This window comes from Myxine glutinosa, chromosome 9, assembly GCF_964187855.1.
Source record: "Myxine glutinosa chromosome 9, kmMyxGlut1.1, whole genome shotgun sequence".
NCBI classification, from domain to species: Eukaryota; Metazoa; Chordata; class Myxini; order Myxiniformes; family Myxinidae; genus Myxine; species Myxine glutinosa.
The window spans coordinates 122,006,322-122,030,518 of record NC_136269.1 but is presented as its reverse complement, the minus strand read 5'-3'; the positions used below and the strand labels follow the sequence as shown (position 1 = coordinate 122,030,518).

At 45.0% G+C, this 24,197-nt stretch overlaps 1 protein-coding gene across 3 annotated transcripts in view; it reads right to left on the bottom strand.

Moving 5' to 3' along the window:
* TRAPPC8 (trafficking protein particle complex subunit 8) overlaps window positions 1–24,197 on the bottom strand; it is a 60,203-nt gene that overhangs the window by 9,900 nt on the left and 26,106 nt on the right. For all 3 annotated transcript variants that reach the window (XM_068128291.2, XM_068128292.2, XM_078784858.1), the window contains exons 15-23: window positions 15,721–15,909; window positions 15,495–15,640; window positions 15,158–15,232; window positions 14,940–15,075; window positions 14,564–14,721; window positions 14,068–14,459; window positions 12,398–12,587; window positions 8,333–8,426; window positions 7,522–7,587 (exon numbers count right to left, since the gene is read on the bottom strand). In XM_068128291.2, coding sequence (XP_067984392.2) covers window positions 7,522–7,587; window positions 8,333–8,426; window positions 12,398–12,587; window positions 14,068–14,459; window positions 14,564–14,721; window positions 14,940–15,075; window positions 15,158–15,232; window positions 15,495–15,640; window positions 15,721–15,909 — 1,446 coding nt within the window. The remainder of the gene's footprint in view (window positions 1–7,521; window positions 7,588–8,332; window positions 8,427–12,397; window positions 12,588–14,067; window positions 14,460–14,563; window positions 14,722–14,939; window positions 15,076–15,157; window positions 15,233–15,494; window positions 15,641–15,720; window positions 15,910–24,197) is intronic.

Here is a 24,197-nt window from a genome sequence, read left to right as displayed (position 1 = left end):
TGGATAGGCGTGCAGTAGTCGACTGTTGATTTGCTGGGTGGGGGAGAACCAGTTGCAGAGGTGAAACCCCCTAGCCCAGGCACAGGCTGCAGGCCATTGCCATGCCATGCAGGCACCAGGCACAGACCGATCACAGACAACGCAGTTGTTCGTGAGCTACTGAAGCGTTCCGAGGCAGCAACTGCTGAGGTGGGTCAGAGATGGGTCCTGAATACATTTGATCTGGGTGTCTGCATGAAAGCCCTTCCCATCATCTGGCGCTGGCCAAATGAATTTGCTAGTCATGTAGTAACGATTGGACCCTTCCACACATCCATGAACTACATCGGGATGCTCACTGGACACAAGATGCGTGGTTCTGGATATGCAGAGATTCTCTTTGAGGCACAACTAGTAACAAGTGGATCTCTCAAAGGTGTTCTCAGTGGAAAGGCCTACGCAAAGTCCCTCTTTTGCCTCAAAACAGTGTGTGAGGCAATGGAGAGGCTGTTGATGGAGAGATTCACTGAGGAGGAGAACATCATGATCTCTGACCCTGCTGTGCTTCTCAGAATGACCCAGTCTTGCAACCGAGAGCACCTCGATGAAGCCCTCAAAGACCCCTCAACTCTACTCCTCATCAAAAATTTGCATAAAATTTGCATAATTTTGCATAAAATTTGCAGCAGTAATTTGCATAAAAATGGTATGTGGGACATTTTTTCAGCTTGGGGCCATAGCTAGTCATTTTCTACACATTTTTTCCAATCTAGAAACACTGATTAGAAGTATATCTCCGGGGGGTGCAGGGGGACCTAGTCTTCCTACTAGACTAATACCTCCTTGTTTAATATCTCTACTCAAAAAAAAAAAAAAAAAAAAAAAAATTCCCTTCCCAGGTCTTATTCGTTTATTTGTTGTTCTTTTTTGTTCGTTCGTTTTTCGTTTGCGATCACGTGGTTAGAAATGTATAATCTCTCCCCTGAACAACTATTTTCTCTCATATATTATAACACCCTTTTCTTCTTTTCCTACAAAAGGATGCTTTCGTCTTGCTCACCAAATCTATTCATTCCAAAAAATATATATAATACCATCTCTTACAGTTCCTCCTTTCTACATTCCCTAAACTATCCAGAACTCCACCCCTCCTTCAGTGTCCTCAAACGTATTTTTGACTCGAAGGTCTCAAACTCATTTTGCAAAAAATGTTCGTTTCCCATGAATCGTACACTTTTCAAAATCCAATCTCACCCCTCCCCTCCAAATCCTCCCCATCACCCATCCCTTTCAAATCTCCCCCCTTGCCCCTTTCCTCCCCTCCCTCCGAAACTCCCCCCACACCCCTCCCCTCCGAGACTCTCCCTCGCTCCTCCCCTCCTAGACTCCCCTCTCACCCCTCCTCCTCAAAGCATCCTCCCTGCTTCTTCCCCCTTCCAACTTTCACCTTCATCTCCCCCAACCTTCTGCCTCGCTCTTCCCCCTCCTCAAATAACACCTCACTGTGTGAATAACACCCAATCTCCATCAAACCTTTTGTCCGCCCCATTCTTCCCTTTCTCCAAGCTATTCTGAAATCTCTGACACACCTTCAACAGCTCTCCCTACCTCTCCTCCTCTTCCACATCTTACCCTACCCCTCCCCCCCCCTGTTCTGGACCCGATGCTCCCCCTTCCTCTTCATTAACGGTATGGACCTCAAACATCCGGGGCCTTCGCTCAAACTTGACTGATCTCTCCATACAGGTTGCTTCTGACAAACCAGATGTGATCTGCTTAACAGAACCTTTCCTCCTTCATGATGTCTCTGATGCCTTGGTATCTCTCCCAGGTTACTCCCTCCTCCGGTATGATAGACCTGAGCCTCGTCCTGGAGGTGGGGTTGCTATCTTTATAAAAAACTCTCTTCCTCACTCGCCCTCCACTGCCCTCTCTCCACCTCACCCCCAGGAATACCTTTGGCTACGGCTTCCCCTTTGCTCCCACCTTTTGTTCATATGTGTGTTGTACCGTCCACCAAACAGCGATGACTCCATCTACATCTCGCTGTCTGATAATATGGACCAACTTCTATCTACCCATCCCAACTCTCTCTTCCTCAAATGTGGTGATTTCAATTGTCACCATGCCAGTTGGCTGGGTGTGGGTACCTCTCTCACCAGCCATGGCTCTTCAGCAAAGGACTTCTGCGACTCACTGGGACTGACACAATCTGTCAATTTCCCGACCCGGATCTCAGTCAACGGAGCATCTTCTCTTCTGGATTTGGTTATGACAAACTTCCCTGAAAATGTCTGCTGCTCTTCTTCTGCTCCAATCGGCTCATCTGATCATGTGCTTGTCAAAGTGGACATCTCTCTGACCATTCTCAGAGAGCCTCCTCAGCGTCGACGAGTCTGGCATTTCACTCAGGCCAACTGGCACGGTCTTCAAGCAGCCATCAATCATCTGGACTGGTCTCCCATCTCTTCCGCCTCTGACATCAACTCATCCTGGGAATTCTTTCAAAGTAAATTGCTCTCTCTCATGCACAGATTTATCCCATCTCGTCATCAGTTGTCATACCCTTCCTCCCATCCATGGTACACGGAATCTTGTGGTGAGGCTGTGGTGAGGCTTTTTTTTTTTTTTTTTTTTTTTTTTTGTTTGTATACAAGATCGAGGCTCGTGAAAGAGCGAACATTAATCACACAGAAAGACAAACAGACCCATAAAACAAATAACATCGGGAGCGGTAGACAAGATGGGGAGAGAGGGGGAAGGACACAAACACAACATTTGAGAGCAGGGACCGAGAGACATGGAGACATCGAGAGATCTGTGGGAGGGAGAGGGCTTTGGGGGGGAGGCATGTGAAGGGGGGGGGGGGGGGGGAGAGGTATAAACATATGGACACTGCCAGGATTTCCAGGAAAGAAGTTGGAATTTCAAACAAGGTGGATCTGGGGTGAATTAGTGGGGGTAGAAAAGATCAAGGTTATGGATGGGGGAAGATAAGAGATGGTGGTGAACAGCTGTTTTAAAGGCCTGGAGGGAGGAGAGGGATTGAAGGGAGTGTGGGAGTTTGTTCCACAGGTGGGAGAAAAGAGGAATGAAAGAGTGAAGGTGAGCAGAGAGCCGAGATTTCGGCAGTTTAACCATCAGAGGGTTGCTGGCAGATCTTGTGCGACCTGTAGGAATATTTGGGGGACAGAGCACAGAGAGAGCTGGGGGAGCAAGGCCGGAGAGGAGTCGGTAGAAGACAGAAAGACCACCTACCTGCCTGCGGTGAGTGAGTGAAAGGCTGCCCTGAAACAACTTGCTTTAGTCTCCTGGAAAGCAAATCCAACAGAGGGAAATCTCATTTCCTTTCACAAAGCCCGAAACAAGTGTGTGTCCACCCTCAGGAGAGCCAGGAAACAATATCTCACCGTTCTCAAGACCGAACTCTCTTATCTGTCTCCCTCTTCCAAATCCTGGTGGCGTCTGGTCAAATCTGTTTCTGGTGTTTGTTCCCCCTCCATCCCCTCCCTCACCTCAAACGGCTTAACGGCTGACTCCGCACGTGAAAAAGCTGAATGCCTCAACTCTATGTTTGCCTCTAAATCTTGTGTCCCAAACCCATCCCTCTCTGTACCCACCGTACCCAGTCGTACCCAGCTGCTCCTGGACTCTGTGTCCTTTCCTCCTGACAAGGTGGAAAAGTTTCTGTCAACCCTGGACTCTGATTCTGCAACTGGTCCTGACGGCATCAGCCCACGGGTCCTAAAATCATGTGCTTCCGCTCTTTCACTCCCTCTTTCTGTTCTCTTCACCCTCTCTTTTGCTCAAGGTCATCTGCCATCTGCTTGGAAATCAGCCAACATCACCGCTTTGCACAAAAAAGGTGCAAAAACAGATCCCAGTAACTACAGACCAATCAGCCTTCTCCCAATTATCAGCAAAGTCATGGAATCCATCATTGCTTCAGATATGAAATCTTTCCTCTTCTCCAATGGCTTGATCTCTGATCATCAATTTGGTTTCAGACCTGGTCACTCTACTCTGGACATGCTGCTTCTGCTTTCTCAACAATGGATGGAGGTCCTCAATGCCAAACAGGAAATTAGAGCCGTCTCCCTTGACATTTCACGTGCCTTCGATACGGTCTGGCACCCTGCTCTGCTCACCAAACTCTCCTCCTTTGGTATCCATGGAAATCTCCACGCATGGCTGGCGGACTTCCTCTCTGGTCGTAGTCAACGTGTGGCCCTGAATGGGTTTCTCTCATCTCCTCTTCCTGTTCAGGCTGGAGTTCCCCAAGGTAGTGTTCTGGGCCCTGTGCTTTTTCTGGTCTTCATCAATGATCTCTCTGACTCTCTTGACAATCCTCTCTATCTCTTTGCTGACGACTCTACTCTCTGTCGCTCCATTCCTCATCCCTCAAATCGGCAGTCTGCAGCCTCCTCACTCTCTGCAGACCTGGACAAAATCACAGACTGGGCAAACAAATGCAACATGTCTTTCAATCCTGATAAATCTCACTCTTACGATGTCTCTCTGAAATGACCGACTGGAAAACCCTCCCATCCACTTTCTGAATAATCCTCTCCAAGAAGTTCTGTCACTCAAGCTTTTGGGTCTCACTATTTGCCATGATCTTTCCTGGGAAAACCACATTTCAAATCTGGCCTCCAAAGCCAGTCGCCGACTGGGCATCCTCCGTCGTGCGAAGTCCTTCCTTGGCACACCTGAGCTCCTCACCACATACAAGGCTTTCATCCGCAGCTCTATGGAATACTGCTCTCCCCTCTGGTCTGGTGCTCCTGCCTCACACCTAGCCCGTCTTCACGCTGTTGAAACCAAAGCGTTCAGAATCATTGGAATCTCCCGCGATGAAGCTAACTCCAAGGGCCTTTCACTCACTCCCCGCAGGCAGGTTGGTGGTCTTTCCGTCTTCTACCGACTCCTCTCTGGCCTTGCCCCCCCAGCCCTCTCTGGGCTCTGTCCCCCAAATATTCCTACAGGTCGCACAAGATCTGCCTGCAACCCTTTTATGGTTAAACTGCCAAAATCAAGACTTTCTGCTCACCTTCACTCCTTCATTCCTCTTTTCTCCCGCCTCTGGAACAAACTCCCTCACTCTCTTCAATCCCACTCCACCCTCCAGGTCTTTAAAACAGCTGTTCACCACCATCTCTTATCCTGCCCCATCCAAAACCTTGATCTTTTCTACCCCCGCTAATTTTGGTCCCCTTGTGTTTTATACTTCTCCCACCCCCCCACCCCCCCCCCCCACCCCTTCCCACACCTCCTGCCCCCAAGCCCTCTCCCTCCCACACTTCTCCCTGCTCTCAAATGTTGTGGTTGTGTGCTTCCCGTTCTCTCCCCATCTTGTCTTCCGCTCCCTCTTTTTGTATATTTTGTTTGTCTGGTTGATTTGTTTGTGAAATAAATGTTAGCTCTTTCACGAGCCTCGATTCAGTATACAAAGCGTTTGTATTCAGCATACAAAAAAAAAACAAAAAAAAAACCATGCCTCGTACATCAGCGAGGCTAATCTGCAGGCTGCTTGCTTCCACGAAGGGAGGCAATAAACCTTTTATGATACAGCATTCAAAAAATTGACTGAAGATGTCTCTGCTGACCTGGGTGGTGGAAAAGCCTTTGACATGTCATTGTTGCTGGATGGACACAAAGATTTTCTGTGTGGACAGGGAGTGACAGTCGAAAGCTACGTTACTCAGTGACTCAAACTTCGACGGAAGAAGCACTTTGGAGACGACATTGTCTTTTGTAAGCCATATGATCGGACTAAGTCCGAGCTTCTGTACTGAAGCTCCATATCCCTTCAAGATGTCATCAACTCTGCCTACCACCTACCAGTGTAGTGCAACACTGCAACAATCACGGGCGTACATAGAGAACAGCCCCAAACTCATCAAGTCAGAGATTAATGTCTGCCAAGGAACATCAGTCCGGCCACCTAGTATCATGGATCCAACCCCGACAAAAGCAAAGCCTGTGATACCAGACAATACTGGCTGCTTTGCTGGGTTATTGCCAAAGCAGAAAATTAAGGTGAAGATGACTTCTCATCGCCAGAGTGTAGCAACTCATTAGATGAAAGACGTGGTCTGATGCTGGCTCAGGATGTTGTACGCTGTGCGACTCGTGATAGAACCATAATGCCCAAGCACATAGCCCTGGGAATTGCAGTTCGCCATATGACGGGGTCAAAGCAGCTCATTACCATGTTCAGCAGAATGGGCCACCGTGACTCACACGATGACGTCGAGGTAGGTAATGGACACGAGCCTTGCAAAGAATATCCGAGTGAAGAGCGACCTCTTTTGGATAGTGTTGCCATCAAACATCTCCCCAGGCATCTTTGTCAAGGCCGCAGGAGACAATAATGACATTAATGGAGAGATTTGATGGAAAGAGGACAACAGATACCACAACACTGGTCCTCTATCAGCGAGGGCAGTTTGATCTGGTTTGGCCCACTGTCTGGTATCACAGACTTTGTGGCTGACCTGATATGCCTTGGGAGTCATTGATCTCTGACTTGGTGAGTTTGGCAGTGCAGTTACCTCTGCCACCGAAGGTTTTGCCTTTTGCCACTGTCTGTCTATCCTGTCGATCTCTTTGTCTTTTTATCTTTTGTCTTTATCCATATCTTTTTATGAACATGACAAAAAGTCATGGACAGATTCGTACGAAATTTGGTGAAGAGGTTGGGTGTCTGACAAGGACGAAATGATTCGATTTTGGTGAAGATCCGGATACTATAAATTTTTTTAAATGATTCTTCACTATTAAGAGATGACCAAAACGTTATACAGCAGAATATCTCAAAAGGTTGACGAATTCAGACAAAACTTGGTGGACAGGTTGTGTGTGTGACATGGACAAATTGATTCAAGTTTGGTGGAGATTCAAATCTGGATCCGGATCAGATAATGTTTCAAACGATTCTTCCCCATTGAGAGATAGGGTAAAAAAAAACAACGCTATATAGCATGATGTATCAAAAAGTTGTGGCCGAGTTGAGATAAAACGAGGTGGATGAGTTGGTTAAGTGACAAAAACAAGCCGATTCGATTTTGGTTCAGATTCTGAATCCAGATCCGGCCTATCAGTGGTGTTCAGCTTGGTGGAGGTGTGCGCACTCTGCAGAGTGCCGTTCCAGTACAACTTGAAATTATATATAGACAGAAGATATACACCGGAAGCACCAGCTCCTTTTGGGAGCGGCCTGGAGAGGGGGTGGGGGTCAGAGATGGGCAAGTGGTGGAGGTAGGGCAAATCTATTTTGAGCCATGACGAATAATCCCCCGTGTGCAGCAGGGGTCAGTAAACACATGCACATGCACTGTGGGACGTGTACAGGTAAAAATCTTGTCTATTTTTTTTGTGCCCATGACCTGACCCTGGGTACTACCAACACGTATGAAATTAATTTTATTCTGCTCTCACAGGAACACAAACAACAAGGACAAACGCTGTTTATTTAGTGGCTCGCCATAGATACACTTGCTCCATTAAACATAAAATATAGATTTATGCATGCGATCTCACTATTCTTCCGCATTTCCATGGCCTTGAAGTGGAGGAGCAATTTCTCTTTTGGGCCCACCGTGAGACCTGCAGACCAACAAGCAAACAAAACACACCTTATCAAGATGAAAAAAAAAAAAGAAAAAAAAAAAACCAAACCAAAAATCAAGATGAAAACCAAAGGATGCAATCAAATAAAAGACCAAATACAGCATTGGAGTCACCAGGAGGAATCTGGATAGCAACCATGTTCGGCTGCTGCTACTGTACCCTCAAGTCATGCAGGATTTCACAAAAAAAAGAAAGTATCATGAATAGTTTGTTCAATTGCACGACAAACGGTTACACAAGTATGAATGGAGGCCTAGTGGTATGGACAATGGACTTGTATCTGACATGTTGGAGGTTCAAATCCAGCTGAAGGACATATTAAGGATTTGCATTCCAAGTATCTGGAAACTGAGCTGGTTATAATCGAATTGCATCACTGATGCATTGTTGTTAAAACCCAGGTGGCTCACAAAGCATTTCAGGAAGGAGGTAATCTGCCTGCCCTACATAGCCTGATCTGCAGGTGGCATCAGTCCACACCGAGTTTGACTTTTCATACCCTGGATAATTTGGGAAAGGCTTGAAAATGCAATCTGTGATGAGGTATTGCCACCCACAAACCATTAACCCCACAACCATAAATAAAAAAAGCGCACAAACAAGAACACACAAGAGGGGGCATGGAAGTGGGAGATCATGACAAAATAAACAAATCCATTAAAGAGCATGGGGATGATACATATGCTCCAAGGATAAAGGCCATGATGCAGTGACAGCGCACCTTCCATTGATGGAGTGAGGCAACAATAGAGATGCCACAAAGAACTTGCACTAGACACCTGAATCAGCTGGAATTGCTGCACGCTGGAACTCAGCTGGAGAGAAAAGGCAGTGATAGAAAAACATGGGGTTAATGATCCAGAATAACCAAGATAAAGAAGCACGCACGGAACGTATCAAACTGCATGCGAGTGCGGGGTGGGCATAAAGGTGAGAGTGAACGGTGCAGGTGAAATGAGTGTGGTAAAGTTGGGAGGAATCATGAAGGAGACTATAGCAAACATACACAGGGATATCGATGTTGAGAACTGGGTACCTGAACAACCAAGGTGGAATGGTCAAACATATGGTTAAAAACGGGAAAATACGAGGCTGGTTCAAGTTTGACCTTTGACTTTGGTTTATAAAGGGCAGAGCAATTTCAGACAATTAATAAAATAACGAGAGCATTGTCTTTAAAGCGTTTTGATTTTGCACGGGTTTCTTTATTTACTATTCATGCCAGTGTGTCTGTCCAGGGCAAAAAATTTACGGCATTGCCCTACGGGCTATCGTTTGTCTGTCCGTCTGGTTGATGTCTGTATGTATGTATATGTATGTATGTGTGTATGTGTGTATGTATGTATGTATGTATGTATGTATGCCCCTTCCGCCAGCATTTTGTGGGTTTGGTCCCTTTAAAACTAGTCTTCTCTGCAATCTTTGGTCCGATTGACAACATTTTCACCATAGGAGCGCCTCCTCCTGCAGAACTTTAAATGACAATTATGACGTCATAGGTCACATTGTTAGGGTGCAATCTTGGAAAAACCGAAAAACTTTGCACCTTTATCTCCAAAACCACTCCATGGTAAAAAAAAAATTGAAAGGTGGCTCTTGTAAAGTACTCCACATGAGGAATAACAAGTTGTCATAGATGCCTTCATTATGAGGTCATAAAAGACAATTGGTACTGTTACGTGCTCCTCCCCAAACCCCGGTCACGATGTACCTCCGAGCCCCGAAAGAAGTCACAGCAGAAAGATGTGCTATTATGTGTGCCAATGACCAATGGTGAAACCACACCAATCAATCGATACCAAAAACCAAGTATTGTATTAATATCGCACAATAATAACAACTTGCGCAAGTACAAGAAAACCTCAATTGCACAGCAAACACCATATAACTCCTATGATGGTACCACCAGTTTCTTAACTCAATAACTCACGGTACTCCACGTGAGCAAACTGTAACACCCCCAAAGTCACTGTCACGACACCAGGCCAAAGTCGATCCACACTCCGGTGATCACAAGTAAAAAGGTAGTACTGAGACCTGAACCAAGGACGGCTGACAGTCGACGCTGCAGAAGAGCCGCTGGGTGAGGTCGGGCCGACGTCGGTCAGGTAAAAGTTCACCCAAAAGGCGACTGGGAATTCACACCTTCGGTTCACCAGACAATGACGCTGACATGAACGAGCAGCAGTTCCCAAGCGGAGAACTGCGAATTCCCAAGCGAAATCCACGAGGCACACGAGAACCAGGCGAATCGCTGGTGCGAGGTGAAATGGCGGACGGGCCCGTAATGGAGGCGTACCTGCTCTCCAGCAATGATTCACTTTCGGAACCAAAAGCAAAACCTGTCACGCAGGTTTATCTGCCACAGCAATAACGACACTGTCACAGGAATCCCTTTCCCGGGGAAACCAATATTCGCTCGTGACCAATGTCCACCAGCGTCCGCTCGACACCTCGAAGCAGATCGGCCTTCCTTTCCTGATCTCACTCGATCCGCTCCAACCTCTTCTTCCTCCTCTTCCGGTTTCTCCCGATCCATTTCGTTTTTCTTTTGAAACACTAATTTTTACCTTTGTAGACAGTTATTTCCATTTCAGACTGAAACTGTAACAATAATAGTATATGAAACTAAAAATGCTTCCAGTGGATGAAAACCACAAAGACGGAAGTGACGAATCCGTAACAGTACGCTTGATCCGATCAGTATGAAATTTCTTGATTGGTCGAGAAAACAAAAGTGATGATATAATTGGTCTCGTGGTTCGACAGCCATATTTCTTTCGCCGTAGCTTGTGGGGAAATGCCGTTTGGAGCAGCGTCGTCTATCCGTTCTGTGTATGTATGTATGTATGTCCCTCATAAACGTCCACCAATCAGAAATGAGGACCTGGTCACATGACAGGGGGAAAGCAGATCCTCCACTCAGCAGATCCAAGCCCAGCTGTGCCATTGTTAGACTATTGGTCTTGTTTGTTACCATTTGAGCTTTCGTCATAAAATCTTAAACAAACCTTTATTATGAGAATATGAGAACAGAAATGTATTTGATTTGACTTTTTTTATTTTTACCTCTGCCACTTAAGGTGGGCAAATGTGAGTGGAGGTTATGTTTTCTCTTTTATGTGTGTGTTTGTTTGTCTGTGTATGAATGAATGAATGAATGATCGTTTTTAGGCCGTGAGCACGATATCTCAAAGTTATTGATGGATAGGGATGAAACAGTGGACAGGTTGGGTGTCTGCCAATGACGAATTGCTTAGATTTTGGGTGAGATCGAGATTCGATTCTATAATTTTTAAGCGATTCTTCACCATTAAGAGATGCGGTGAAAACAATACATAGCACAAGATCTCAAAGTTATTGAGGGATTCGGACAAAACCTGGTGGACGAGTTGGCTAGGTGACTAGACATCCCTCCCCAACCCCCCTTAGGACGATACTTAACACCTGGGGTGTGTTCCATTATCAATCAGTTTGTAGCATGCTCGCCAAGTGGCTAAAGCACTCAAGCAAACACTCCAACTAAATGGTTGATAATGAACGACTGGCTTGGCTAGTGATAGTAAGATTACCTCTGCCACTGAAGGTGGACGAAAGTTGTGTTTTCACTGCTGTCCGTTTGTCTGGTTTTTTTTTTTTTGGTTAACGTCCAGATGTACATTTTGTTTAAGACGCAAAATGTAAACTGTTCAGCCTGGCGGAGGTGTGCGCTGTATCGAGTGCCGTTCTCGTTCAAGCCGTTATTGTCAAGTTTACTTTGAGTACAAAGTGGATGCAGACAGGATTTCCATTTATTTCCTTTACCTTCCCCGTATCTTCTAACCCTTTGTCGGCCCTTCCGAGTGTCCAACATTTTCCTGAGGAGATCGCTCGTCTTTAAGGATCGATATTTCGGTTGTTTCCTTTGTTCCCTTCCCTGGTCTCTAAATACACGTTTTTAATTTACTATTATTACCCTCGCCAGAGGAGAGGGTATTGCATTTGAGTCCGTTTGTTTGTTCGTCTGTCCGCACAGAATAAATATTATTTTCTCTGCAACCGTTAGTCCAATTGACAAGAAATTTTCAGCATAGGTGCAAATCCACCTGTAGAATTTTTATATTGATAATTATGACGTCATAGGTCACGTGGTTCGGCCGCCATCTTGGAAAAACCGAAAAACTTTGCACCTCTATATCTCCGAAAGCGCTGAATAGAAAAAATTGAGACATGGCTCATTGTAAAGAACTCTCCATGCGGAATAAAATATGTTTATGATGTTATAGGTGCCTCCATTATGACGTCATAATTTGACAAATACAAAACTTCATCCAATCGAGATGAAATTTCTTGAGCATAATCTAGGAATAAATTAGTTTAGAAAAAAAAATAGTGAAGACGTCATCGGTCACGTGGTTCGGCCACCATATTTGATTTAACACAAAAGCCTTAAAAACCACTGAAAATACATCCTGGCGAGGGTTTGCAATCTCTGATTGCTCTTTTTCTTGTTTATATATTAATTCTTCTTGGTTCCTGGGGATAGATTACACATCCGTGCATGAACAAATTGCCAGAGGGCCCGTGCGAGTATAGAGGATCTTAACATCGTCCCGAGCCGCCATTTGGTGCTTTGTAATTTAAATTAAAGCCTCTGCGCTCAGGAATTCATCTCCGGTACTTCCATGGCAAAAAAGAAAAAAGGTGAACCTGATATTATTATGTACACATGATAGCAGGAAGCAACAGTTCGAAATAAATATTTCAAAAACTCAGAGCCAATAAGATACACTTTACTTTGTCTCACCTGGCTGAGGTTTTCAACGTTTAACTGCACCAACAACCGTTGGTGATCCTTTGCCTCTTCACAGCCCGAATTAGCATCACGTCCCCGAGAATCACGCGGTTCAGGGGGCTGCAAGCTGCGCGTGATCCTACCCGAAGCGACCAAGGAGCTCGCCACACAAACGACCGCCGTATGTCGTACTACACGATGGCTGCAAGGGGTGGCAGAGAAGTTACGGATTGTGGGGTTCAAAAGATAAGGTACTGAGGAACCTGAAAGAGATTTCCAAGGGACTTGGGATGGTTGACTGGGTTGCACACACTGTCCATAAATATCTGAAATTATTCAAAATAATGACTGGGATGGACAGCACTAATAACCGACAGGTGCACGAAGTCAATCGATCAAAAAATAATTTATTTCTTATCTGGCGCTTTTCATTTCATGCAAAATCTAATGAGCACTTTACAAAGAACGACAATAATCAAAATTGGGAATGAGATGTCAGTGACAGCTTACTTTTAGAAGTCGTTCAAATTAATTGGAGAAGGCATACTGTGAACATAGAATGCATCAATTCCAGACCTGATTATATTTTCATTATACATCCGTTAGCTGATCAACCAATCACAACTCAGCAGTGACGTCAGCCTGTCATTCCCCAGTGTGAGTAGATTATGCATACCAATGGAGCAGGAGAATAAAAAACAAAATCTGGCTATGCTACACACTTAAGGAGCAGAATGGCCTTTTCCTACACTTCCTTGTGCATTTATTTTTTGTTTACATTTAACAGGAAGTTGTCTGCTCCATTTGGGTACAGTCGCAGTCCATTTGCAAGTACGTTCACTTTAGGTACAGTCACACATCTATAATTTCCGCTCAAAAAATAAAAACAAAACTCGTGCAGTAATACGTTTCCAGACTGACATCGGTAGAAGGAAATAACTGTCATTGTTCTGAAATGCAGTTGAAATTGCTGTTCCAAACGCAGAAAATTTTGGTTAATTTTATCGACCAACTTTTTATGATCTCCGCCACCAAAGGTGGACAGAAGTTGTGTTTTCACTCATGTTTGTCTGTCTGTGAGCAGGATATCTCAAAAAGTTATGAACGGATTCGGACGAAATTTGGTAGACAGATCGAGTGTGTGACGAGGGCAAAATGAATAGATTTCGAAGATACGGATCTAGATCCAGCCGTATCAGTCGGATACAAAATGGAAACTTCAGCCAGGCAGAGGTATGCGCTCTACAGAGTGCCGTTATAGTTTTACACTGGGAAGTGTTCCAATCCACACAGCACTCGTATTTGTTCTGCTTCCCAAGATCCTATCGATCGTTTTGCCTTCCTGGATATTTTCCTCTTTAGCCCTGCCTTTGAAATGTAAATAGACCCCTCGCCCTTGCTGAAACCACACCCAAGTCAGTCAGTGTCACCTATCACCTCCCATGCAATGTACGACAAAGCAGTCGTTTACAATTTAGTGTGCCCCAGGCATGAGACCTGTTTCTATAGATGACCGAATGCTGGGATTTGCCATCACTAGGTTACTAATTTTAATATCTAGGGCGAGGCAACCAAAAGTGAAAATATGACCATCAGCGTTTGCAATTGCTTACATCAGAACTACACAGTATTTGGTACTGCTCTACATTTTGGTCTGACAGTCAGCAAAACTCAAGTCTTGCCTGATTTTTGGGTGTTCATCCACACTGCGGTAAAGAAACAAGAAGCGGATCTCGTGCACACCCTCAGCATCTGGCCCCCGTATCCAGAAAGGCAGCGAGACAGCTTGGCCAGACTCAAGCCGTCCCCCCGGTAAGGGCACGACGACAAGGCCCGACCCCGACTCACGGCTCGGAAAAAAGGGAACAGAGGCACGGCCCTCACCCTCACAGGTATGATACGGTCCAAGATCAGAATTCGGAGCTGAATTGCCACTCCCAAAAGTGAAGAACTCTGGGCTGTGTGTGGCCACAACGAGGGATGCGAGTGGCAGTGGACCAACATTGGAAAACTCTATGGAGGTGCGGCGTACCTCTCCACACAGCAGGGCTGAGGGGAATTTCATAAAGAATACCTGTGGGATGGTAAGTGATTAGATATGTAACCCCAACAAATCAATCCAACAGGTTTTTGTTAAGATTCTAACCCAAAATGCAAAGCACATAAGATAATGCTTACCTCTAACAGAGGCATGGCCGGTGTGACAATGGGACAAAGGCGGTTGTCTGGCCCGTAAACCACACTAGTTTTCTCTTCCAGGGTGCTATTAAGACGAGGGCCCTGCAAATGAAGTTCCTGGCGTCCTCGCACTGACACACCATTTCCCAGAGGCCTAGCTGCTCACCAACACCAGGATTCAGAACAAGACGAGTTAAAAGGGAGGAATGAATTAAACAAAGATTCAAATAAAAGAAATGCAAGGTAAAAAGTGAGAGATCCAAAGACTACTTGGATGACTTGGAAGCAACAAAGCCATTTCAATGGGAAGCACATGCAATAGAACAACTCTGCTCTCCCAACTCAGGACCTCTCTGGACCGGCATGAAGCTCATACCAGGTGGCTGGATTTGAGATTCCCGAGTTGATATTCCACCCGACAGGCCACTTGCCGGAAGTCCTGCACTGAGTCCGTACAGCAAGCCGAGGATGTCAATCTTACCCATGCATCGCGGAAGCAGCTGCAGCCGTACCTAAAGGAGCAAGGAGCTAGTACGAAGGGGAAAACGAGGTGGGACAATTCTCATAGAAGAGATAATCAAAATACACACTTACAGGCTTGGTTTCTCCTGCCGGAAGCAAAAACTCTGGAAGCACTTCTGATTCTATGGAGGAAATCCCATCAATGCCCTTGAAAACATGAGCGCAAGGTATCACCAGCTTTCAAAACCCAATCATCATTGTTCTATACACACAGTTGTGCAACATACTAGGTTAATTTAGACTTTTTAATCACAGGGTTGGGGGTTTGGGAGAAAGATTTGAAAGTTATTATCAAAAATTATTTTGCATTTACCTTCAGATTAAAATTTGGCCACTGCCCTTGAAAATGCTTATCTTGCGTCCACCCACCCACCTTACAGGATATCTCACTTTTGAATTATCAAGTTACCCTCTCATTAGTGACGTGATGAGATTCTTCAAGTTTCTGGTCGTGATCGTAGCTTTTTGGCTCAAAGTTCCAGTGTAGACAAAGGTCAGACAGCAGCAAGGGGACCTGGAGAGGATTCCTCAGCACCACTTCCACCTTTATGGGCTCTGGAGGATGACAACAGTGAGAACAGCAAGAGCACACAAGGTGGTGCAAAAGAGAAAACGTGAAAAGTGTCCAGGCTCACCGTTCACCACAGCAAGGGGGGGCTTAGAGTTATCCGTATGATAACTGAGGCACAGTTGGCATGGCTGATATGCCGTGCTGGTGGTGGTCGCCTTGCTGGCAGCCAGTTCTTCAAGCTCTTGCCAGGCCGCAACTGCCTCAGCATCCAGGTGCTGATCCAAGCTCATATGAGTGGCTGCCTGCTTTTCTCCTGCCAACAAAGCAGAACCATACAATTAAACAAATATCGGCAAGCACGGCAGCATTCGGCATTTTGCACGTTCCTTAGAGCCAATCAACCAGAATAACGGAAAAATCACACGCAAATAGATTATGTCATCCATAAACGTAGATGCCTTTCAGCTTGTGAAAGCTTGAGTGCAACGAGCTTGCATCAATCAATTTTAAAAGCACAAAGACTTTTGTTCTGATGTTAGGGGAACCCTATGGGTAAGAACAAGACCTGGTAAGTATAGTCAAGACAACTTAGGTTTTTCAAAAATAAAATCTATACCGTAAAAGGAGCCGTGTCTGTGTCTGTGCATGCGAGTTCCACTCATTGGTTGGACAGTTCACCTCACTCCACCCATTTCTATACTACGGCTAACAATTTAGGAACCCTTTAGAGAATTACCCTTTAAAACCCTTTACAACAAAACAACACAACAGGCATTTTATGGCCATTTTCCCTGCAAGAGCGGGGCTTAGCCTTGTGGTCCCCATGACAATCTTCTCCATTTGCCCTATTTTCTGCATCTCCCCTTGTTAACCCCCCTTGCCCGCATTTCTTCTTCGACCATCTTCAGCCAAGTCTTTCTCGGTCTTCCCCGTCCTCTACTTCCTTCTACATTCATTTCCATCACTCTTCTCAACCAGTCAATTTCATCCTTCCTCAACACATGACCAAACCATCTCAACCTGCTCCTCTTCACAGCATCCATCGCAGGCTCTATTCACAATTCATCATTTGTCTTCCTCTCTCTCTCAAAGATACTCCACACATCCACCGAACCATTCGCATTTCCACCCTTTCCAGCCTTCGTTTCTGCTCTACGTTCATTACCCATGTCTCGCTCCCATAATTCATAACACTTCTCACACATGCAGCATACACCTTTCCCTTCAGCTTCAACGACACTCCCCTCCTCGTCAGCACGCCACTCAGTTCCCGAAACTTCTTCCATGCACATCTCACTCTAGCAACTGTTGCCGAGTCTGATCCACCTTCTCCATTCAGCAAGTCTCCCAGGTAACAAAATGTTTTCACACCTTCCAGCTTCACACCGTCTCCAAGATCCAACTCAGCATTTCCTCCTTCTGCAGCTCCCTCTGTGCACACCTTACACTTGAATGTAGCTGCCACACTGGTTAATGACCCTCTCAAACCACTACATTCTTGATGAACCCACTCAGCGCACATGGTACATTGAATGGAATTCACTCCGACACCCTTCATGCACACAGCACACGGCCACTTCCCAGTTCTTTCCACCTCACCACATGCTTTACCACTTGCCATCACCTTCGTTTTTCCGATATTCACCTTCAGGCCTTTTGTCTCCATACATTCCTTCCACTTGTTCATCTTCTCCTTCAGTCCATCCATACTTTCTGCAATCAACACCAGATCATCTGCATACAACAACTCCCACGGTAAACCCTTCTTTACGTTCTGAGCCAGCACCTCCATCACAGCTACAAATAGTAGTGGACTGAGCACCGACCCCTGATGCACTCCCACCTTCAGCTCAAACTCACCACTGTTCCTGTCCTTCGTCCTTACAGCTGTGCACGCTCTTTTGTACATTGCCATCACTACTCTGATCAATCATTCCTCCACTCCTAACTTCCTCAATGCCCATGTCAATACTTCACGTGGAACCCCATCGAATGCTTTCTCCAGATCAACAAACCCAAAAAACAACTTCTTCCTCTTCTCCGTGTACCTCTCCTGCAACTGCCTTCCAATAAAAAGCGCGTCTGTCGTTCCTCTTCCTGGCATAAATCTAAACTGCATTTCATCAATCTTCACTTTCTTCCTTATCCTCCTCTCCAACACCCTTTCCAATACCTTCATTCCATGCTCCAATAATTTTATCGCTCGATACGAGCCACACTCCAGAGGGTCACCTTTCCCCTTGTATAGAGGGAAGAGGGTACTCAGTTCCCAATCCGCTGGAATGCGACCTTCTTTCACCACCAGATTGCAGATCTCTGCCATTCTCTTCACACCCCAACTTCCTGCTGCCTTCAACATATCTCCCACAACTCCCATCGGCCTCCCGCTATTCTACTCTTCATTGCTTTTATCGCTTCCTCAACTTCCTTCTCGGTTATCTTCTCTGTCGGTCCTAAAACTGGGTTACTCTCTTTGTTGCCATCCCATTCATTCTCTGCATTCAACAGTATTTCCATATATCTCTTCGATCTTCCTTTAATTCCATCTGGGTCCACAACTATTTGTCCCACTTCATCCTTCAAGCAACTCACCCCCATCACATCACACCTCTCTTTCGCTATCTGCTTTGCAATCCTGAATACCACTCTCTGACCCTCTTCCGAATCCAAGCGTTCTCCGAACATTTTCCTCCATGCCTCCTGCGCCTTTGCTACCTCTTTCTTTGCAGACTTCTTGGCTGCCTTATAACTTTCATGCTCTGCCTTTTCTGCCCCCATACCCTTCGCCTTCTGCCACTCCTTGAACTTCTTCCTCTTCTCGTCAATCTTCTTTACAACTTCATCATCCCACCACCATGTTTCCGAGTGCCTCGGTGGTCCTTTAGTCCATCCACATACCTCACCAACGGCTCCCAACAAACTATCTTTCATTGACATCCAACCACTTTCAAGCTCAACCACATCATCCTCGACCCTACTCAGCCTCTCTTTTAATGCCTCCCTTACTGTCACCTCTTTCAACGTCCACACCTTCATTCTCGGTTGGTACTTCACCCGCCGAGCTCTCCTCGCACCTTTCACCCTTATGTCGCAGACAACCAAGTGGTGCTGTGAAACAGCCTCCTCCCCCAGGATCACCTTTGTGTCCCGGAGGTGCCCCCTATCTCGCCTACACACCAGCAGGTAGTCAAGGGTTGTCGTCGACCCACCTGACGTGTATGTAACAAGCTTATTATCCTCTTTCTGGAACCGAGTATAACAAGTCAACAAATCAGCTCCATCAGCAAACTCCAAAATCCTTTCACCTTCTCCATTTCTCACACCATATCAGTAAACCCCATGAACTCCCTCAAAACCGTCTATACTCCTTCCCACATGCCCATTTTGGTCTCCTCCTACCACAACAACTTCCTCGTCTTTCACGTTTTCCATCAGCTTCTCTATCGCACACCAGAACTTGTCCTTCTCTTCATCGCTCCGACCAACCTGCGGAGCATATCCCGAGATGACGTTCACCAAGAGCTTTCCAATCATCATTTTCACCATCATCAACCTATCACTCACTCTAGTCACACTCACCACACTGTCTACAAACTCCTCAGAAAACAGGACACCAACACCATTCACACCTTCTGGGCACCCTTGCCACACAAACTTGTATTTCTGTCCCTGCCTACCCTTCACCATTCTCACACCACTTCCCTTCCATCTTGTCTCCTGCACACAACATATGTCCACTCTTCTTCTGACCAATACTTCCACCACTTCTCCTGATCTCCCTGTCATTGTCCCTACATTCCATGTCCCAAACCTCAGAAACCGATCTCCACGTCGGGCATCAGACGTTTTGTCGTCATAAATGGAGTGATTTCAACGCTTGCTTCGATCGGGTTCCCCACCTTGAGTTTTAACGAGAGGGAGTGTGGTCCCCCACGGGGTACTTCGGGCTGTACCCTGCCCATATGTAGTTGGAATTGTCATGGTTCTCTTTTTGTGGCAATGTTTTTATGGCCGGATGCCCTTCCTGACACCAACCCTTTTAGTCGCCTCTTACGACATGCAGGGATACGGTGTACCTATTCCAAACCGGGGTGCACACCGGTTGTGTACCCCGGTATTCATACATTTTTCATTCATATTCATACATACACATTCATACCCGGTACACACTTTACAACCAGACGGTATTCATAGAACACTTACCCCAAGCAGTCAACTTGGTGCGAGCCAACTCTTCTGTTTTTGAAGTTTATTTCTTTGATTCAATATGGCTGCCGGACCACGTGAGCGATTACATCATAAATTTATATTCTCCAATACAATTGTTGCGTAGATCACGATCAAGAAAGTTTAAACTGATCAGATTAAGCGTTGACCCTGTCAAATTATGACGTCATAATTAAGGGATCAATGACGTCTTCGTTAACGACACTTATTCCCCATATGGAGTTCTTTACAATGAGCCACGTTGCAATTTTTTTCCATGGAGCGGTTTCAAGGATATAGAGGCGCAATGTTTTTTGGTTTTTCCAAGATGACGCCTGTACCACGTGACCTATGACGTCATAAATATAATTTAAAAATATATACATGAGGCAGCGCTCGTATGGTGAAAATTGTGTCCATCAGCAACAGTTGCAACGAAAAGAAATTCATACTGATCGGGTGAAGCGTAATATTTGTCGAATTATGACGTCATAACAAAGGCACCAATGACAATCATCAGCATATCTTATTCCCCATGGGGAGTACTTGACAATGAGCCATGTTTCAATTGTTTCCATGGAGAGGTTTCGGACATAGAGGCGCAACGTTTTTTGGTTTTTCCAAGATGGTGTCCGTACCACATGACCTATGACATCATAATTATGAATAATAAAAAAATTATACAGGCGAAGGCGCTCCTATGCTAAAATTTTGTGTCAATCAGACGGAGAAAATCAATTTTTAAAATGCAGACAGACACACGTACATACAGCACAAGTACTCAAGCACCCGATCGCTTAACCCCACTTTTCACTGCACGAGCGCAGGGTAATTACCTTTTCTCTCAAACAGTGCTTTTACTGTGGAGGTTGTGCAAGTTTGCTATTATTTCCGACTATTTTCTCAAACTGTGAGTTGAGCAGGCAACTGTCAGCAGGTTTCTGTTAAATCGGTGATAGCAAGTAGGGGAGCAGAAAACATGACATATCTTGGGAGAAATACCAGGAGCATAGCAGGCCTGGGGATTTCAGATCTCATCGGTAACTGTTTTTCGGTTCCGTGATTTAAGTTTATGGGAACCGATGGGAAACAAAATTCCGGTTCCGTGCCGAAACCTAATGGGAAACGATTTTTTTTCCTTTAGAATTTGTAAAGCAAAACATTTGTAATACTAAATTTAAAATGTAGTCTCCAATAATAAATCCTGTCATTTACATTGGATTGGTCCGAGGTCCATTTACATTGGTCCGAGAGCTAGGTGGATTTTATTTGACATGGAAACTACAAAAGCTTTGTCATGCTGGTGTGGTACAGGTAGCTTACCTGACCCCAGAAAGCCAATTCTTAAGTGCAGCTAGCGGTGGGTGGGGTAGGGGGCGCCACTCAAAGTACCCCCCAGATTGGTTTTATTTGACATAGAGACTACAAGACCAACTCATATGCCAAGTGGTAGGGTGATCTCCACCGACTACAAATCTGCAACTTAAGAAGAAAATTTCTGGTGGGGAGGTCACTTAAGAACAACATTAATTAGTGCTAATTAGGCCTTTATTTGACATATAAGCTACAAAACTGAAATTACATACATGTAGAGAATGGTCCCCTCATCAATAAACAACAACTTAAGAACAGAATATGTGGTGGTAAGGTCACTTAAGAAGAGGTCAAAGGTAACGGAATAGGGGTTTCCAGCTCTTAATTACTGTTTGATTACAACATGCCACATGATACACACATGGCGTTGTCATTGAAACCTATATCAGTGGAGCCTGAAGTGAGATACATGAGAAGCAGAAATTTTCCAATACCATTTCCTTTGATTTCAATCAGCGAAAACATTTTAAAATGCACCTATTTGACCCCCATGGCTAATAACACTGTTATTTGACATGTAAGCTACAAAACTGAAATCACATACAAAATGTAGAGAATGGTCCCCTCATCAATAAACCACAACTTAAGAACAGAATATGTGGTGGTAAGGTTACTTAAGAAGAGGTCAAAGGTCACAGAATAGGGGTTTTCTGCACTTAATTACATGAGAAACTTGTAAACTGTGAAGACAATGTAAAAGCTGTAACATTTATTATAACAATTTCTGCTAAATTAGTACAGGTAAAATTTCTTCTAAATTACTACAAGTAATTTCTTAGAATTGCCTGTACAAACTATACTTCAACAATTTCCGAGAAATTATATTTGAGGAATTCCCTGTCCAGCAATTTCCTGTAAATTATAAACTCCAAGGATTCCTCATCTAACATACTCGAAAATAATTCACCAAATTCCGAGAAATAATATTTGAAGGACCCCACCCACCGCTAGCTGCACTTAAGAATTGGCTTTCTGGGGTCAGGTAAGCTGCTGTACTACACCAGCATGACTAAGCTTTTGTAGTTTCCATGCCAAATAAAATCCACCCAGATCTTGGACTATTAGACCTGTCACACATGTCAACGATTAACGACATACCTAATCTAATTTACATTATAATGCCCTTAAAGAGAGGTTTTGCGTTTCTGATTTCCACACAATCTGATTAATAGGAGCATTATAATCGACACATGCAAAAACCTTCAGAGATCCATGTTTCATTTTCTCCATAAGAAATAACATGCCCCCAACTTTTGTTGATTTTCGAACCCACTAACATATGTCATTTTTTTATTTCAGGTGAGGCCTATGCTTGATTATGGAGCATGCTAGCGGGGTAGCTCCTGACCCTGGCAGGAAGTGTATCCTCCATGTGGGAAAAGCAGATGAGACCACTGGCAACATCGCACCCATCACTGAAGACCATTGGTCATCCATCATCAATGTAGCAGCAAGGAGGAGACAAAAACGAAATTTTGTCACATCCAAGTACTATACGATAATTCAGTCGCTGCCAGATGAATCCGACAGTAGCCATGGCTATCACGTGAACTGTTACAAAAACTTTACTGCCGTGCCACGTGATGATACAACAGAAAAAACCCAGACACATGCATCAAGTGAGAAGACCCTGCGTTCATCATGTGATTTTGCCCCGTCAACGTCTACCTCGAGTATTTTCCCACGCATTTGCCTGTTTTGCAAGAAAGCTAGGAAGAAGAAGGGTGATAGAGAAGAACATCTTGGTGAATGTGAAACTCTCGAAGCCGAGATAAAAATAAAAACTGCTGCAGCTGATAAAAAGGACAACAGCCTTCTTGGACTGATCTCTGGTGTAGACTTTCGATGTAAAGAGGTTCGGTACCATCACAGTTGCAGAAGTACTTACCTTTCCAATGCACAGTCTCTCCATAGGCCTACTGCTATTGCAGGTAGCATTTCTTTGTTAGGTTTATATGCTTACATCGAGAAATCAGTTATATTTGGCAAAAGGCCTGAACTTCTTACATCCATCTTCACTCGGTACCAAGAGCTTTGTGAAGACGCCGGTGAGACTCCAAGTTCTACAGCCAGAAATTTGGCAACAAACTTACAGAATAAATTTGGTGACATAATTAGGGTAGAGTGTAAAGATAGGGCTAGAAAGGCAGGGGCCATTGTTTATCCCACAGGTTTAGGTGAGCACCTTATCCATACAGCCTATGATTATGCAGCATCGCCTGAAGCTGTCATTCATAAGGCTGCCTTACTCTTGCGTAAAGCAATCAAACATGCACAAATCACACCTCTACCTGAACCTCCCACTCTGCAAAACCTGAATGAGGGTGAAGTTACTGTCCCAGATATGTTGATAGATTTCTTTCAGGTCTTGTACGGGGGCCCCAATCAAAACTTGTACACTCCAAAACTCAAACGTCGTGCCTTGTCCTCAAGCCAGGATGCCTTATTCGTTACTCAAAGGGGGAAAGTAAAACCAGCCAAACAGATAATTCTCGGAATGGCAATCAAGTCTATGACTGGTAGCAGGAAGCTGATTGAAATGTTGAACAGATTTGGCCATGTTGTCAATTACCACACCATTGAGACACTGGAGACATCCTTAGGAGATGCCATTCAGAGTACGGAGCAGACCTGTCCGGAGGGAACCCTTCTTGATCAGGTGTTTGGTTTGGCGTTCGACAATTTTGATGAACTGTCTGAGACATTGTCAGGAGCCGACACTCTTCACGATACAATGGGTATCTTGTATCAAAATAAAGATGTGGTAGGGACAAGCAAACCCGTTAATCAAGTTGCGCCAACAACATCACAGCCAGAAAAAGTATCAAGAAAGAGAAAACTGCATGTTCGGGAACAGCCCCTTGAGCCATACCGTAAAAAAACCCCGAATGGGTACATTTGATTATGAAACCACCGATGTTGACAACCGGCCTGCTAATCGGAAGCTAGCTCTAGACAAGGACCTTGCATGGATGATATGTCATGCCTTGCAGATGGCTAACATTCCCATGTGGGTAGGAT